The 18,832-nt window shown below is 35.6% G+C and overlaps 1 protein-coding gene across 2 annotated transcripts in view; it reads left to right on the forward strand.

Annotated features, from left to right (window-relative positions):
- Positions 1–18,832, forward strand: part of ADK (adenosine kinase) — a 274,728-nt gene that overhangs the window by 57,634 nt on the left and 198,262 nt on the right. For both annotated transcript variants that reach the window (XM_085065580.1, XM_085065581.1), the window contains exon 4: positions 13,815–13,893. In XM_085065580.1, coding sequence (XP_084921706.1) covers positions 13,815–13,893 — 79 coding nt within the window. The remainder of the gene's footprint in view (positions 1–13,814; positions 13,894–18,832) is intronic.

An 18,832-nucleotide genomic window follows, 5' to 3' on the forward strand; every position in this document is an offset into this window, starting at 1 on the left:
TTTGAGGTTTGTATGTGATGCCTTGATTGTCATTGCCACTGCTGTTTCGTTTCTGTCCTAAAAGTTCAAAGCATGTTAAAATAACCACATGTTCAGGTGAACAGCAGCTTCAGTTCATTTTTTTCAGAAGATCTTCAGGTCAGCCTCTTAGAGCTCTTCAATTTGCAAAGACTTGATTTAGCTTAATAATCTTTGTCAGCCAAGTTTAATTTCTCTGTTGTAGGATCTAAAACTGAAACAAGGAGGTAAGAAAAGGTCTTTAAAACTTCTCTGAATAATAACTATTTCATGCCTTCAGGATGTCCCTTTGTCCAGCAATATCTTGTAGTTACATTTTCTGGATATACTTGTTCTTTCTGCATGTAAAGTTAACAAATGCATAGTTATTATCAGTTCCAATAACAATGTGATGATTGTATATAAAACACAAAGGTTTACTTTTGGGAGTATTTTTTGTGTGGACAGGCCTACTCATTATCTCTGAAAGTGATTTAAAGTAATTTGCCTTGTTTTACATTAAAACTGACCCATCAATGATTACACAAGCAGTTATTGCCATCTCCACTGTGGTGACAATAGCTATCAGCAGTATGATTGTCTTAAATTCTTTAGTCTTGATAACAAGTGGGTATCTCCATACCACTGGTCTTTGACAATATGATCATACACTATTTCTTATGTAGAACTGTTCAGAGCACAATATGAAATGATGGTGATTATGAAATAACAAGATGTCCTTGTGCATAGAGCATTGTACTCTATGAAAGAGGGGGTATGGGAATACGAATCAACAGAGGGAGAATGAAAAGTGTACAGGTTCCTGTACAGCAGAATTGAAGAATCTCCCAGAAGATTGATTTCTGCTCTTCTGGTAACTTTTCTGATTTTCATACATGATTCTTTTCTCATTTTCAAGTGTTTGACTTGTGATCTAAATATATGCATACATACATACAATGGGTTTTATATATATGCACATACACATACTTCTTTCTGATAATTGGGGGGTTTTAATTTTTATTTTTCCTTTTGCTTCTATTATTATTATTCTTGTATGAGTTAAGAGTCAGTAAAGTGATTTTACAAGACTGTATTGGTTACCTCTGTATCAACATTTTAGGTACTATTGAAAGATAGCATCTTGCAGTATTGTTTAGTTACTAGAATGCAGGCTTTAAACACAACTTGCATTTGGCTCTGTTTTGACAATAGTAGTTAATAATGCATGTTTTTTGTTAAAGTACTGTTGAAAAAATATCTTATTGAGTTATTTGTGGTGTTTTTTTAAAAGATGTTTAAGATTTCACATTCAGTTTAACTGATCACAGATGAAACTGTAAATTAATACCTCGTGAGTTTTAGTGACTGCAGGGCATTGTTTATGATTCAAAGCTGCTTTGTTCCTACTCACTAGGAAAAGATCCTGGTCAAGCAAACAAATTAGAGTTCACCATGATATCAAACTACTTATTAAAACTGAAGGCTCTGATTTTGAATTTATTATTTGACCATGACTTTTATTATAACCTGTTAAGAACGTACTTTTGGAAGCCTAGATTTTTAAGGATTTAAGTAAAATATAAAAAATTGTTTTAATTGTTGGTCTTAATTCAACTTGATTGAAATTTTGTAATTCAAGGATTACATGGGATACAATGGGAGGAAATGTTATAAGTTACATCAGTTTGACTTGTTTTTTGATATGTTTCCATTGCTACTAACTTGTATATAGTCTTGATACAAATAGCAGCTCTGTTGCAGAAAACTTTCAGGCATATTTAATATGTAAAGTTTAATATTCTCACTACTACTTGTCATTCTTACCTAGAGAGAGTTAGGATAAATAAGTCTGTTTTCAACGTCCCCTTTTTTGTATTCTCTAATTTCAGAAAGCATTTGTAGGGAGGCTTTTATACTTTTCCTATTTTTACAGAATTAATGTATAAAAGTTGGAGAGGGAAATGGTTTTGCACAATTTGAGGCATTCTTCCTATGTGACAACTAAGTCAGGAATTTCTGCTATAAAAAGAGAGACTTTGCCTACGAGCAGAGTGGCATATTCAAGGTTACAGGAGAGTCAACCAACATCTGTAGGTAGTGACACTGTCTTTAAGCTCTCTATTCAATAATTCTCTCTGTGGATCATCTCACAAGGCCACATGTACTTCGAAAACTACATTTGAAATGTGTTTGAATTGGGTACTATTGCAGCAGCATGGCAAACAGCACTGGCCAGTCTTGGGCATAAGGGCAAATGTGTTTTTGCATGCAGTTCAGCCACACTAACATTAGTGTAATACACCCAAGTACTCTCAGTAATAAAGCAGTGTGCTGTGGTGACCAAGGCTGCTTAAAACAGCTGAAGTTCCTCATGTTCCTTTGCTTGATTTTAGGAAACAACATAGTTAATGGTCACCTGCAGTCAGTTCAAACTAGTATTTGAGTCTAGAGGGAAGGACTGTGAAATAAAACAACCATTACTGAGCATTTGTGTTGAAGAGTCATTGTTCAACTGTCCATATTGTCTTTAGACATTTCTTTTCTCAAGTTAAGGCAAATTTTTTCAATCTTTTCTTAAAAATTGTTTTGTGAAGAAAATGTTATGAAATTAGTGGTAACCAGATAGTTATGCACAGTTTTCAGCAGCCTTCCAGACACATTAACTTCTGTTGGTCTGTGACTGCTGAGTTCCCACGTGGGATTTTCTAAATCAAGAAGTGGGCCCATGTGAACCTCATGAGGTTCAACAAGGCCCAGTGCAAGCAAGGGTGGGACAAGCCCTGGTATCAGTACAGGCTGGGGCATGAAGGGGTTGAGAGCAGCCCTGCCAAGGAACACTTGGGGTCATGAGTGGATAGAAAGCTGAACATGAGCCAGCTGTGGTGGCACACAGCCCAGGAGGCCAAGAGCATCCCGGGCTGCATCAAAAGGAGTGTGGCCAGTGGATTGAGGGAGGGGATTCTGCCCTGATTCACTGTGCTTGTAAGCCCCTCCTGGAGTGCTGCATCCAGCTCCAGGGTCCTCAGCACAGGAAAGACATGGACCTGTTGGAGGGGTCAAGAGGAGGGCCACATCCTTAGATATATTCAAGGTGAGGTTGGACAGGGCTCTGAGCAACCTAGTCTAGTTAAAGATGTCCCCTACTTATTGCAGGGGGTTTGAACTAGTTGACCTTTAAAGGTTTTTTCCTAATCTAAGCTAGTCTATGATTTCATGGTCCATAATGTATTTCTGTACTGCATAAAGAGAGACTAATTTTTTTGCAGGCCTGAGGGTAAGAAGGTGAATTTCTTCCTCCTCCATTACAGCTTTCTTGGGAGTGGACAAAAATTGTTTAAGGCCCATCTCCTGTGACAAAATGCTGTCTTTTGAGAAATACTGTTCAGCAAAAGAACTGACTGGATTCTATGCAACCTAACAGCTGACCATAAGCTTCTTAATGAGAGCATGAAGAGTAGCACAAGGTGTCACCAAACATGTCTTCTTAGTGTTGTAGTGACAAAGTGCACATACACAGGGGAAGTCAAAATTACTTTTTTCAGAGGAAAACTCAGTGTTGTCTTACTTGTGTCAAATATTTGTATTCTTTCTTTCAATCCAAGAATTGGTTTTCTGCTGTGAAATTAGCCTTTTTAATGGTGTTTGGAACATTGATTTTTGAAATTATTTATGCAGCACCATCCCCTTGTAGCTTTTCTGTAACTTATGATTTTCTTTGTTTTCTTAGGTTGGTGCCCCTCTGCCTTGCCCCACCATCCCCAGTTTATTGCATATGCTAATTCCCCCCTCCCTTCCTCCAAAAGGTGACCCTCCAAGACTGTGCCTATGGAGTGAAGAGATGGACTGAATTGTCATAGGCTGTGGGATGAGTTATTTTTAGCTGTTGGCATTTCAGGCTGGAACACTTCATTCTGTCGTGCTTGTTAATGAGTCATCTGGAGAAAATGGGCTTGCTTTCAGAGAGGGTCTGTAGCAAATAATAATAGGCTAATCTCTGCAGGAGATACTCTGTCAAGTAACTAAAACTTCAGCTAGAAAATGTGTTGAAATCGAGACTAATCTCCCTGTAAGAATAAGCATGCACTTGCTATTATTGTATTATCATGTATATGAAAATCACAAGAACTGGAAGACTTAGGAAGAGCCTGGTAATGGTATAATAGGGAAACATTTTTGAGGAAGAAGGTTAATTGAAAACAGTCACCTTTTAGAGATGGAGAGGAAAATATAGTTGCTTCCTAATTCAGAACATCATACACTTCCTAATATTTGAATGAGTTACCTAGTTCTAGAGGAATCTCCTGAAAAGATTCCTAAGTAGAAGAGCCCTATATAAAGCATATGCCTTTGAGAGAACCCCAAATTCATTAACATTATGTATTATTTTTAAGGATTAACCAGCATCTTTGCTTTGCTCCCTACTGAGGATTATATTTAATTTTTTGTTTTTCTTTCCTATGTGCAATTTGTAGTCCCTCTTTCAACTTCTTTCATCAGAGTTTGAAGGTTTTGTGCTGATATAGCATTGGAGGCTTTGTTTTGGAGATGAAAATACCACCACTCAAGTAAAAAAATTAATGTAAGAGTAACTAATTAAAGCTGTTGATCTGGTTGCTTTGTTTTTGTATTATTGAAATTCCATACTTTGGTAGTGCAAATGATTCATTTGTTAAAAAAAAAAAAGAAAGAAAAAAAGGCAAATATTTAGGGCAAATGGTTGAAAGGATAAAAAGACTCCCAAACCCTATTCTATAAGGGAAATCATTTGAAGAATACCTTGAGTGTCAAGTCTTTTTGTCACCTTTGGTACTTCTAATGCCACTTACCATCTGTACGGTTATCTTATTTTGTTTACACATCTTCTTTCTGTAATGCATATTACAAGTGTGAAGAGTGCTTCCTTTTTTAGTGGCAAAAGGATGGTTCCTTTAGAGCTAGTAATTTTTACTCTCCATTGATTATATAACATTGATTTATCAGTGGAGTACTGAGATAAAAGAGAATACTTCCTCTTACCTTATTGTGATAAATATTTTTGCATTATTAGCACTTGTTGACCCTTCAATGTTTATTGTTTTAACCCATCTTCTCATATTGCTGTGGTCTCTACAAAATACTTTAAACCAATCCTGTGTAATGATCTGATGTCACCAGTGTGTGCTGCTCCTAGTTAACCCACAAGGCTTGGACTGGGTTAGTCAAGATAAATTATTTTACATTTTAGAAATTGGGCAAATATCTACATTGTGGACAGTAGTATTGTGGTCAGAACAGTTGAGAAACCTAGAAATAAGCTTATGTAAGTATCAGAGTCAGTTTAAGTGCAGTAGCATGGACATTTTTTCCAGCTATGACTAGGTGGCTGTCTCAATGTATATTGAAGATGGAGCTGTATTGAGAAACAGGGAGGATAAAGAGAACTGAGAGGAAATATCTCGTGGTATTTGCTGATGGTTGCGCTCAGAGCAGGGTTTTCTGCACTGATTATTTGTTTATGAGGAAAATTACTACAGTTCACTGCATGTTAATAGGAGCTTAGAGTGGATGCATACTGTCTTCTTGGTCTACTTGCATCTTCTGATCTATTTTTAATATTTTCCTGGTTTAAATGTGCCAACTGGCTACTAATTTAAAGAATTTAACATAGCAAAAGGGTTGAAGAAAAATAGATGTTTTAGCAGTGTAGTCACATTGATGTGAGCCATTTATATTATTGTAACAAAAAAAAATTGGTTTACATTGCGGTTAACAACAGTCACCATTGTTTTGGACTTTGTGTTAAGAGAATACTACTTAAATTAAATGTTTCTTGATCTGAGTGATGCATGGAAACAAATAGTTTATAATTTGGTTTTGAAACAGCTCTGCAAAACTTTCTGGTATTTTACTGGCTCTGAATCAGAACCCAAACTTTGCACCTAACACATTTTATGCTGTTTTTATGTATTTACAGATGAAAGTACAAATTGTAAAATTTCTATAGTAAAACATTTCTGTAGTCATGTGTGATTGTGCCTATGGATTTTTTGTGGGTTTTTTTGTCAGCTCTTTACAGTTTATTATGATTCGTACTGCAGCTTTAGATAATCTAAATTCTAGCAAAGATATGGTCTAAGATCTCTTGATGACTTGATCTCTTAATATTAAAATATTCTTGGCAAATACTCTATTAAGTTGAACAAATTTTCACTTTGATATGAACTGGAATAAGTTGGTGCTTGTGAAACAGCAGTTTCAATTAGCATTCAGTAAAGGTTTATTGACAGTTAACACCTGGTCTCTACTGTGCCAAGTGGGAAGCATCTACTGCAGTCTCTTATATTTGTTGCATAATTAGGATTATGATCTCTAATTTGCTCTTAATTTTGTAAATCTAGTCTTACTTTCAAAATCAGTTAGTGTTACTTTTGTTCCTGTGTTTTTATTGTAGAACAAAGATATTGATGTTAAATGGATTAAGTTCACTACTTTGTAGTATGATAAATAACTTGCCCTTTCACTGTTTACTTAGCAAGTAAATTTGGACACGAAAAATTTACTGGTAGGGCTCGTAAAGCACATAGTCTTCACATGCTATTTCTGAGAAGCAAACAGAAAATGACATCTTTTTTTTTTAGAAGTAGTGTTCTTGCACACAAGCTGCCAGATGTATACTGGGAACATCAGGAGCAAGTGTAAATGTTGTAATGCTGCTGAGAAATAGCATAGGAAATGACCTTGTTCCTTAGTGCTCCAGAACAGACTCTGGCGCATCCAAGGATGAAGAAGATAAATTCTACATACTTTTCCTGCCTGCAATGTCTTTTGATCCTTATTTATTGTGCATAAGGGCAGAGCTGTTTCTGCCTACAGTGTTTTGCAGCAAATACTATGGTGGAAATCCCTAGATGTATCCACAAAATGTTTGAGTCTTGGCTGTTGTTTTGGAAGTTGTTTCAAAAAGACAGTGGGAGGAAAGCATGCAGTTGTAGTGAATTACTGAAGTGTCAGAAATTCTTTATGATAGTATTCTTGATTACTATCCTCATATGAAATTTCTTAAAATATTTTGTATAGAAATTTAATAGAGGGAGGGATGTTATAGTAATTAGATATTATACACAAATTTTAAGGTTTGAGAAGGTGCTCTGTGTATCTATTTGTACTGTTTAGAGACAGAATCAGAAATGTGATCTTTTAAAAATCTAGTGGTATAGGGTAGGGTTTTTGTGGGGTTGTTTGTTTGTTGGTTTTAATTTTCCCACATGATTGCAGAATATCAACAGAAAAACTTGCCTTGTGGTGGCTGATACTTCTGAGTGTAATCATGTCTATTTTTGAGATAATGTATAGGAAGATATCCAGATAATCTGGAATAAAAGGCGGGCTTTTCAAGAGCACTTGCATAAATTTGCCTCTGCTGAAAAAGGCTTTGAGAAATTTCTTTATATCATGATCTTAAGAGCTGATGTTTTAACCTTACATTTGAATGACTGTTACTTCTTCCATCTTGTTTCAATATGCCTAAATGCAAACACATGTGGAAAATGTTCTTTTGGCTTTTATCAAACTGACATTTAAGTGCGTTTTTTTTCAACCTCGCTAACATTTGTGGTAAAATATTTCAAAGCTATGAATCTTGCAATTTGCCTATGCATTTTTTTCTTCTTTCATATATTAACATTTGGTACTCATAATCCTAACCTGGTTGGAATTACTGGCTTTTTTCATTTGGTGTTTGTTTGGATGAGGTGATTAGGAAAATACTTCATGTGAAATTCTAGTTTCAGCAGTAAATGCTTCCATGAAGAGTCATCGTTCGGTGAACTTCAGTAAATAAAGGAGAACAATACGATTATCTGCTCTGTTCAGTTGTGGCAGTCCTATTCCTAATAAATTTATCTTTCTGTTGTGTTATGTGTCCATGGTGCTAACCTGTCTGCAATACTTCCTTCTTAGCATGCTTCATTCTTCCCCTTTACTCCCCTACCCATTCCCAAGCTCTTTAATTCTGTGCCAAGCTAATAAGAAGAACTAGCTCTGCATAAAGTCAGTCATTGCCAAGCAGCTGTTATAAAGTTTTCTCATGTACTTCATTTCAAAAGGGGATTTTTGCTCTTTCAGGTTAAATTTTAAGTAAGAGCAACCAATTATATCTGTATCTCAATCTTAATTTGTTACATCTCAGGGAGTAGAGATGAAATTGTTCACATATATAACTATCCTTTTTAGAGTTTGAACTTTGAACACTGAGTCGTACAGTTTAGGTGGAGAAATTAGGTACACTATTTGGAGCTAAAAAATATGAATTGCTTTTCTTTTTACCCACAGACTTTGTTCTAAAATATTCTCCCTTCTACTTCTGTTTAAAAATAATACTCTCTGATTTAATTACCCTGTTTGAATCTCAAGACTAGACCTTTTCTTTAAATGTAAATTTGATTTTACTTAGGATGAAATTATGAGGGCTTCAGCTTGCCTGCTAACATTGACCAGGGAAGGTTGTCTTTCAACAACATGTGCCCCATCTGCCTGGCGGTGTGGCTGCCTGCATTGTTCTGGCATTGGCCCAGGCTGTGATGAAACTGAGAATGTGACAGATGACAGGCTTGTCCAGATGTATGCATAACTACTTCTGCCATGCCCTGCAAAACAATCAGGATGCAGGTTTGGCATTATGTGGTTGTTTGTGTTGGTTTATTCCTTAAGGGTTTCCTTAAAAATTGAAATAATATTTGGTGTTTGTTTTGTAGTTTTACTGAGCTTTTAGTATTATTAAAAAAGGTTGTAAAATATGATGCTTGCACTCTTACATACTTTTTTCTTTAATTTATGGAGTGATTTCATAGGCAACTGGACACAGGTTACTTAATTTGAAGATTTAAGTAGATTTTAAAAAATGCAATTAAAAGGATCAAACATCTAACTGTCAGCGTATTAGTCTGGTTCTCCTCACAGCTGAACATTTAAAGCTATTGCTGTGTCTTAATATGACTTCTTCTTGCCAGTAAAAATAAATATTTGGCAACGGTGTCAGAATCACCATTAATTATGATTTTTAATTAAAATCTAATTAAAATTTATCCAATACCTTGAAAGCATACCAAATCCTAGTCTACCTTCCTCTCTAGAGGTATCAGCAATGGCTGCATCCCTAGCCCCAACATAACTTCAAAGAAAAGGAGTTACAGACTTATGTGCAACTTGCCACCTTTTATTGATTATTTAAGAGGTTTCCATCTTAGAGGTTTTGAAGATTTTTATAACACAAAAAAAATATAAAATCCACTGAAAATACTTTATTTTGTTATACAAAATGACCTGATTTTTGTCTTATATTCAGGTTGTCATTATCTGGTTCTCTGGCATTTAAAAGGGCAAAAATTATATTTCTCTCCTCTCTAGCTGCTTTTGGCAGGTGATTTTTTTTTTATGTGTACCTCCTGCTGATGTGTGCTATTGAGTACATCTTAGGTAATAAGCAGATATATCAAAAGATATCCAGGGCAACACACCCTGCTGAAAAACAAGAGATTGCTTTTCTCTATTTCTTGCAGATAAATAGCTTCTGACATATGCATCAAGAATGTTTTTTTTGGTGCACTCTCCATGGAAGACAGTTAAATGCTGGTATTCCACGGCCATTTTCCTCTTCAGAAAGAGGATTTTTTTAAGTTAATATAAATTGTGTCATAAAACTTAACAGCATTACCTGAATTGCTTTAATTTTCCTTACTGTAGCTCCACTGCCTGATGTTGTCTGCTTCTGGTTGTAGGGAATGTTTTATGTGCTTATTTTTCTTGTCAGTTTGATTTTGGAACCATGGTGAGCCATACACAAGTGTATCTGTTGCTGTGTAACAGGAAGATAGTCCCAGCTCCAAAACCCTCAGATTTTGTGTATAAAGCAAGTTACGAGAGACGGGTATTGATCCACGAGAGGATTGCCAGTTATTAGGCTGGAGAATAGCCTCGGGAAATCACACAGCCTTGCTGATGACTTTTTTTTGACATTATGGTGAAAGATAGTTTGAAGGAAGATTTAAAGTAGTTTTGCTAATAGTCATAGAAAATTCTAGTAACTGGACATTGGATGATATCATGGGTTAGTGAGAGAAAAGCTATTTTTGTTGACAGCTTTGTGCCTGGAGGCTGTTATAAATCTGAATGTACCGAATGAAGGATGGTATGTTCAGTGCATAACACTTTGCTGGGCCTTGAAAGTGTAGAGAAGTGACTTCTGCTTGCAGTGACTGAGAAGGGGTGACGAGAAGGCTGGGGGGAGAGGCAAGAGCTGGTCAGAGGGGTAGCAGATGCAGATGATCTTTGCAGGTGTCTGAAGGGATTAGATATTACAATGAATGCATTTTTCTCTATTGTACAGTCAATCCTGCTTTTTAAGAGGTGCTACAAGAAGGCATAGTGTAAGGTTTGTGCATACTTTAGTAAGAGCACACAGAGAAAGTGGCTAGTGATGCTCTTGTTATGAATGGTCTGAGAGTCAAACAGGGTGGTGAAATTCTCAGCGGGGGGAAATTCTAACAGCTGTCTCCAGTTTTTGAGGTAATGGTAAGGCATATGTAAGAAGTGTCTGTGCCTTCTGAAAATAAGCCTCCACCTCCTGTAATGTAAGGAGGTGTATTTTGTTTTAAAAAAAAGGTAGAAAGATTATATTCTCATTCTAGTTTGTGTTCTTTTGTATAATAGCTTCTTCTACTGCCACCGTATAACTTGTTTTAATAGCCATTAATTCTGTCAAAAGTGAGGCTACTGAACCCTCACCTTTCAGTATTAAGTTCAATTAGGAATATGTTCTCTTTTGAAAAAGGGGAAAAAAAAGGCAACTGACAGAAGTGTTATTGCCTTTACTGTAACTGAGCAAAACATTAACATATCCTCTTTGGTCAGTGCTAGAGGTGATCGGCAGTATCACAGCTGAACACATATGCTGCTGCAAATGCAAACTTATTTTTGTTAAAATACGCTTTAATGTGGTGGACAAATTCATGGTACTAAAAACAGGGGCCCCTTTATAGGGTGCCGATTGTGGGATTTATTGTTCTGTTATTTAAGGTAATGGTATGTTGCTAGGTCGGGAACAGGGTCACGGTTCTCAGATACAGAACAGCCTTAGAAATACTCAGAAAAACCAACAACTGCAGAATGTGAAGCAAAAATAATATTCAGTCGTGCTCATACGGTTCTAATTTTCTTGAATTATTCTAAGTGTGATAACAGCTTAGTTCTGAAGCACACACAGCAGCTCTGTTCAGCATTCCCGAGCCTTGGAGCAGTTTCTACAGCTGAACTTCCTTCCTTAAAGTGGAGGGGTTTCTAACAGCAAGCACCGTGTTTCTGCGGCGTGCTGGATTGACAATCTGCTCTTTGCAGGTCAGGCAGACAGCAGACAGTGACAAAGTCTGTGTTCCCACGCTGCCTGTGCCATCTGCTGACATTGTGAAAAATGTCCATCTAACTCTTCATCTTAAGATAAAAAATTATCAGCATTCTGAATCTGAGGTCATTCTTCATACAATTCAGGCTCCTGTGAATTAAAACAACAGAATTTAAATTGTCCTTCTGATGTGTCATGGAAAACGACCAGCAAAATTTACTTTTCTTGCAGCTGTATGAAGTTGTTCTGTTTTATATAACAGATATTTACAGATGTTGAATTCACCATCTTAATTCAAAGAAACAGACTTAGGTCTTTTTATATTCAACTTGAAATAGTGTAACCATCATTTGCCTTATCGTAGTAAGTAATTATAAAGTAATTTGTTCAGATTATTTCTGAGATTACATAACTGTCACCTTGAAATTTTTACAATATAGACAGTATTTTATGGCAGTCTCCCAATTTTTTTCCCTCCAAATTCAGATATTGCCTATTTTATTCATTTGAATTGCAAGGTAATTATTTAAACATACCTGGACACTGAGCTGCTTACATAGGTGATTAGCTGAAGTATGCTGTGTTTATAAGGTTTAACATGCCATTAAATAATATGGACATGGAAACTTTTGAAGTTCCTTTAGGTAAAAGAATTCAAACATCAACTTGCATGCTTATAGATATACAAGAATACAAAAATAACCATGTGATTTGCACAGTGCATACTCAAATTGAGTGAAAAGGCAAAATGCCAATTAAATTAGAGAAAAAATATTGCCAAAAATACTTGATTGGTTCATGATGGTTTGTCTTTGCCTGAAAAGCAATTGTTAAGAGACCTGTTGGGTTTGGTTATTTTTTTCCCACTTTCAGCTACTTGCTATCATTTAAGGTTTCAGTTGCTTGACATAGAATTGGTAGATAATTAGTAGTGTGGATAACTGTGGAAAGCATATGTAGTAATTTAGTTCTTGATTCTTTCTAATTGTCTGCCCATTGGTAGTTTGCTAGGGTAAGTAGCTCATTATTCAAACCCTTTAAATGGAAAGTACTGTAGAAATAAAAATGTTCTTATTAATAACATGGTATTGAAAATAAAAACCTTTTAAACAAACAAGTCATTACTTGACAAATCTATTCCCAAAGCTGTTCACATAATGTAAGAAGATTGGGGTTGTGAAAAGAGCAAGGGTAGGGTTGATAGATAGCATTCATCTTTCACTGTGAACTGAAATAAAGGTGTGTCACTCCTTGAAAAGAAGCCAGAGGTAAACACAATAAAATAGATTGGAATACATCTTACTGGGCAAGCTTCATTTGTTGAAAGGTAATGTTAATATACATTAAAGGCAAATATCTGCTATTAATTACGGTCATTGAGGTATTTTTGAACCTCAAATGTGCAAATAAATTTTACAGTAAACATTACAACTTGCCTGCAGGAGTACTCACTTTTGAGTCTAACATCTTCTTAGGTTGTTAATCCTGCTGTTTAATCCACTTATTTTGAAGTGTGCTTGGAATTTAAAGGCCTGATTTGGTATTTGTGCATAGGGTCCCTGCAGTCTCCATAACTCCCTCATTCCAGTTCCCTTAACTCACTCATTCCATTTCCCTTTTCTGTTGCCTGTGACCAGAGAGGAGACTGATTCTTAAGTTGTTGTATCCTCTGATCAGAGATGTAACATATATCCTAGACAATGAACAGTGCCTTACAGACAGTGGGTCTTAATCAGAAAGTTTGATCTGAAATATGAGGGTAAATATTTCTGTTAAAAGTTTAAATATTTGTTTTATATTCAAACCTAATATGCTACTGAATATTAACAGAGAATTCTATATTTTCATAGTAGTATAGCTTGAAGGATTTGAAAGGTCTACTGGAGACATCTTTTCTGTTATCAGATTTTCTGACATGCCACTAGATTTGTTCATCAAAGTTCTTCACCTATCAAAATACACAAGTTAAATATATTACTTAAAATAATTTACTCTTAAAATATATTACTGTTGTTTGGGTTAATTTTGAGCTAGGCACAGATCTCCTCAATCTTCTCACTTAAGATAGAAACAGAATGTAAAATCTAATGAGGTGGAATAAGGATCTGAATATCCTCATTTATGTAATTCTTCTTCAAGCATATATTTTACTAGTATAACAATTCATTGCAGTCGAGCTTATGTTCCATATAATTTTTTTTGCCCCTCATTGTTTATTCCACATGCAACTTTAAGGTGAAGAATTCAATTTAATGTCATACTTTGTATTGTGATTTGGACAAACTCTGAATTGATGTTTCCAGCTTGCATCATGTGTAACAGTCAATATATGTGAATTACTTGTTTTCAAATAATGTGATGTCATCTACTTCTAATCTTCATTACTTGTTTTGGAAAAAAAATTGCAGAGTTTAACTTCTTCTCTACTTTTTCTTAACAGATTCGAAGAACTTGTGAAAAAGTTCAAAGTAGAATATCACGCTGGTGGTTCCACTCAAAATTCCGTTAAAGTGGCCCAGGTTTGTTCTTCCTTAGCAAGGAATTATTGATAATTTCAAGTGTTGTGTTTGAATCTGCTCTGTATTGTCTGTTTTGTCATGAGCACTGCAGAGGGGCTACTTGTGATTCTGTTGCTCAGACTATGCAGATAGTGTTGTAAATGACTTGTTTTGAAGCTGTGCTCTTTAGGATTTTCACACCTGCTCTGCTAAGGCTATAGCTGCAGCTACAGTGTACTAGGAGTGAAAAGCTTTGGTCAAAAGTACCTGCTGAAAAGGTTAGAGGCAAGGACAATGTTTCTAGCTGCAGTTAGAAATCTTACAGTGAGAAAAGTCACAGTGACAGTGATTAAACAGGGAAGTTGTTGGACCTTTGTGCTTGGCTATTTTCATAACATACCAGGATGAGTCCTTTGGTCAGCCAGATCTGAATTTGGGGCTGTCCCTGCTTTGGCTGGTGGGTGGGACTGGAGACCTGCAGAGGTCCTGTCCAGCCTGCATTGTTCTGTGATTCTAACCACATTTATCCTATAAGAACTTCAAAGTTTGTCAATAAAAGACTGAAATGTAAAACTTTCTTTTATACAAAGAAAATGTTTCTGGCTATGGGTATGATGAATAACAGTAATGATGAATTTGGTTTCAGGTATATTAGGTTTTCTATGACTAAAGTATGCCTTTTGTCACAATACTTTCAAGCATATACCTGTGTGCATATTTTTATATTATGAGAGATGTAAAAATTTATTAAAAATACACAGATAGTACTTAGAACCTTCTTGGTAATGATCCTGGCTTATTAACTTCAAGGGTCCCTATATAATTAAAACTTAGTGGCAGAGAGCATTAAATGCACATTTGGAAGGAATAAAATTATAATCTAATGAAGCTTGCCCCCACCAATAAAAGGGGAAAAAATAATTGTAGTAACTGCTCCTCCTTTCTACAAAATAGTTGTTGCTTCTTTACTAAGGTTTTCATTTTCTGAAACTCCAAAGTCTTGAAAATATTTTGGATTTTAAAAAAAAAGTTGCATGTATTTTAATGTATATAGCATTGTCATTCTGAAATGGTTATGTTTTTAAAATGTAGTCAGCTTTCTGAGCTTTTTTTTCAACCATGTGGTCAAGCCAGTTTTTTTGCTTCTGATACTTTTGAAAAATCTCATCAAGGGAGCTCAAGTTATTGGAATCATTCTCTGTCAAATTATCAGTGTTGCTTGAGGTATGGGGATGGTGTAAAGGTGGTGCCTCTTTCATGACAGCTGATTAGAGGTGAACCTTTTGGAGGGAGTTCTGCAACCCTTTATTAGTTCAGAGACATGAAATTCTGCTTCCATTGCACATTTAGACTGGGGAGATCTAAAGGCATGGTAGACTCTCTGAAGTGTTTGAAGAGCCCAGAATTTTATTTCCATCTGTCCTTGGAGTTACCTCTGTGGCATCAGCTAATTTATTAGTAAACTATGTTTCATTCTTTAACTGTCTCAACCTATCAGTCCAGGTATTGTTCAATAGTACACAGTACCCATATAAACTCAAGGAAATAGGTGGCATTTAAATCAGTGAGATGTAGGTATTTCTGTGTCAATGATCCTTTCTTACACTGATTAGGTTTTGTCAGTGAACTTTTTCTTTATTTTGGCTCAGAGCTGGGAGCCTCATTCAGCTCCAGTTGCCATCTGGAATTGTATTTGTCTCCAGAAGGTTTGTCATCTCCTAGTTTCTGTTTCGTATAAGATTGAAACTTAAACAGTTGTGCATGAATAACATCACATCACTAAGAGACTTTAGCAAGAGAGATGGGAGAGTGAGAGAGAGGAAAAAAGTGAATTCTGGAAATCTTGAAAGAAGCTGTTATTCTGTAAGCTTTAGCAGAAGAAAAAAAAAGCTAGGATAGAAAAATGTAGTTGAAATGTAAACCATAAATTAAATTAGAAATTCTGGAAGAGTTTTTGCAGCAATATTCATCAGCTTATCGGAGAGAAAGAGTGTCTAAGTAATCTTAGGGAGAGCAACTTAAATATATGGTAATTGTTGAAAGTAACAGGAGAAAGTAAATACTAATTCAGGAAGTTTGTCTGGTAACTGAGAAGGACCAATAAAGAAGTTCAGAGTGCTGAGATAGCCACAGTCAAGATTCAATGTTGATTCTCTGTGAGAAGATGTGCGGAAGAAATCCTAAGAATACAGCTCTTACTAATTTCTCAACATTGATGGGAAAAGTTTGAAAAAGTATGCTATAAAATGGGAGATAAAACCTAAAAGTTCACTCCAACAGTTTAAAAGTTAATGAGAAATAACGACATGTTAAACAAAGGCATCCTTGGAAGCCTGATTACAAAGAAATACAACTGTCTGAGTAAAATGGTTGGAAATGAACAAATGGCCTCTGAAGTCTGGCAAATTGGTTTTTTTTTAAAGTTGAGTTCTGAATGGGTAGAGTAAGTTATTAAGGAGTGTAATAGGGAAAGTGCAACTAAAAAAAAAGATTTGGTTAAAAAAAGGAAGAACTTAGGAAGCAGCTTGAAAGGTTATGGAATTCTTTGTTTCAGATAGTTGTCCTCTTTAGAGGTCAGAAAAGCAACACTATGTTTAAATAAAAATACCCAAATGCAAAATGGGTGGAGAGACATTAGAGTATGTAATGTGTTTAAAAAGGAAAAATGAACCTGTCACAGGCTTGCTTACATGGTATATGGTGATAATTTCTTCTGTTACATGTGCTCATATATTTTAAATATTTCCTTTGTACCTGTAAAGGTAGTGTCATCTACTCAGGAAATACTACTCTCTGTATCTGAACAGGAGAAGCCAGTTTCTTTAAGAAAAAAGACTTAGAAATACTGTATTTGTCGTATGTGAAAAATTTGAGATGGTAATCACAGAAAGAGGCACAAGGAAGAAGTTCTGAATGATGAGGAAAACTGGGGAAAAAAATGAAGCTTAAATCATGGGGTTTGGAACTAGAATTTAAAGCAGCATCAACAAAAAAGGAAGTGAAGATTTTAGAAGTTTACAAAGAATTAAGCAGAATTGTGGTTAAGCTGTGAAAAGCAGAATTAGATTTTATTTTTTTTCTAGCATGTTAACAGAAAGAAAAGATGTGAAGTGCAGCCGTGAAGGAGGAATTTGGCTGGTAAGGTATGAAAGGGAATCTTGGTATTTTTTCAATGTTTTCTTGCAGCAAAGCAGGAGAGTGTGTGGCACACTACAGGACTGAACAATAGTTGGAGAGCACTGGGAAATTTGGAAAGCTGAATGTTGGCCATGTGGGCTGCCCAAAGCAGACATCATGTTGACAGGCTATCTCAGCAGGGTCAGAAAAAGAAACGTCTGGACATATGAAGGACAACAGAAAAGTTTTTTTTTTTTTGTAGAAATGCTTCTAATGTACAATGGAGAAGACATATTTCCACAAAATGAAATGTGGAAGCAGAGTCAAATCATCCATTAGAGGGAAAGCTCTGTGAAAGGAAAGGAAAGAGCAAAGGGAAAATTATTCTCTTGCAAAAGAAATACAGAAGAATGTTGGAGTAAACATTGAGAGGATAGAAGATAAAAGATAAAGGGGTAGAAATAACACACTCTTCAAAAGTGTGTTCTATAAGCATTTCTGTAAATACAATAATATTTCTTAAAAATACCTGCAAATGGTGAAAGGGAGTACCAAGAACAATGTAAAAGTATTGAAGGGCAGTACTAAAGCTCTTTATGGCCAGGTTTACAGAGATATTGAAGTTGTTTGAACTGATCCTGGAAGGAGTTAGGAAATTATTATTATCATGGCTCGACTCATGATATGAAAGGGAGTGGGGGAGGAAGTGATTGATATATTCCAGAAATGACAGTAGCAGGCATAAAAATGGAAAAGATAAAATAAATGAGACAACAGTTTAGTCATTCCTTAATGAGATTAAATTAACAGCAAATTATGCCTTGGAAATACTAATTCATGTTAGGAGAGTAATGGTGACAGAAAGAACTGAAGAAAGTGGAGACAGAATGTGAGAGAAACTACAAAACTGAGAAAAAAGTTGATAAGTAATATGGAAAGAGAAAACCAGTGTAAAAATCCTAATGTTGCTCTGATTCTGCATCGGTCACTGTCCCATCCTTGTTTCTTCCTTATCAATCTGTTTTCCTTGTCCACTCTGATCTTTCTTGGCTGTAAGTTTGGTCACCTGCAAAAGAAAAGATGGCTAACTAGAACAGATTGAGTACTTCTAAGGCCTTAAGAAAAAGCCTTATTAAAATAAGTGTCATTTTGTTTGAGACTTTAGTACTGAGTGGAAAAATAGAGACAGAATGCAACGAATGGGAAGAGAGTAAAAGGAATAACAAAGGGCTTTCCTGGCTACAGTACCATTCAGAAAACAGATGGAATCCAGATAATCAGTAAAAATGCAGGTAATGCGCTCCTAGAGGTGCTATATTATTATTAGACATTACTATAATCCCAACAGTTGTTGGTATTTTTTTCTTCCTTAACCCACCAATAGGAAGTGTTGATAATTTTGGTGAATCAAGTTTCAATTAATTGGGCATCAGTCACTAAAAATTCCTTGATAATACTTCAGATAATGAGGACCAGAGAGGATGGCTGAATTGCAATCTTTTAGTTTCTGGAATAGAAACCAAAGTTTAACTTTCCTGTTTGCTTGGCATTAGAATAATCCTTTTATACTAACTTTTAGTTTTGCTGTATGTTTGAAGTTGTGATGCATGCTTAAGGACAAGCAGCGTAGGGGTATCAAATTGAAACTGCAGTGTGCTTCTCTGACCTTTACTTGTCTCATTAAATTTTGGCTTTATATCTAATATGATATGTGACATCTTGCTTTAATCTGAGCTTTTGCAATCTCTCCAAATGATTGGATCCATTATATTAAATCTATAAAATATGCATACATGTAACTGCATGCAGTTCATAAATAATGTATTGTTTTAGGATTCTGCCA

This window comes from Lichenostomus cassidix, chromosome 6 (genome assembly GCF_008360975.1).
Source record: "Lichenostomus cassidix isolate B80296 chromosome 6, HeHo_3.0, whole genome shotgun sequence".
Lineage (NCBI taxonomy): Eukaryota > Metazoa > Chordata > Aves > Passeriformes > Meliphagidae > Lichenostomus > Lichenostomus cassidix.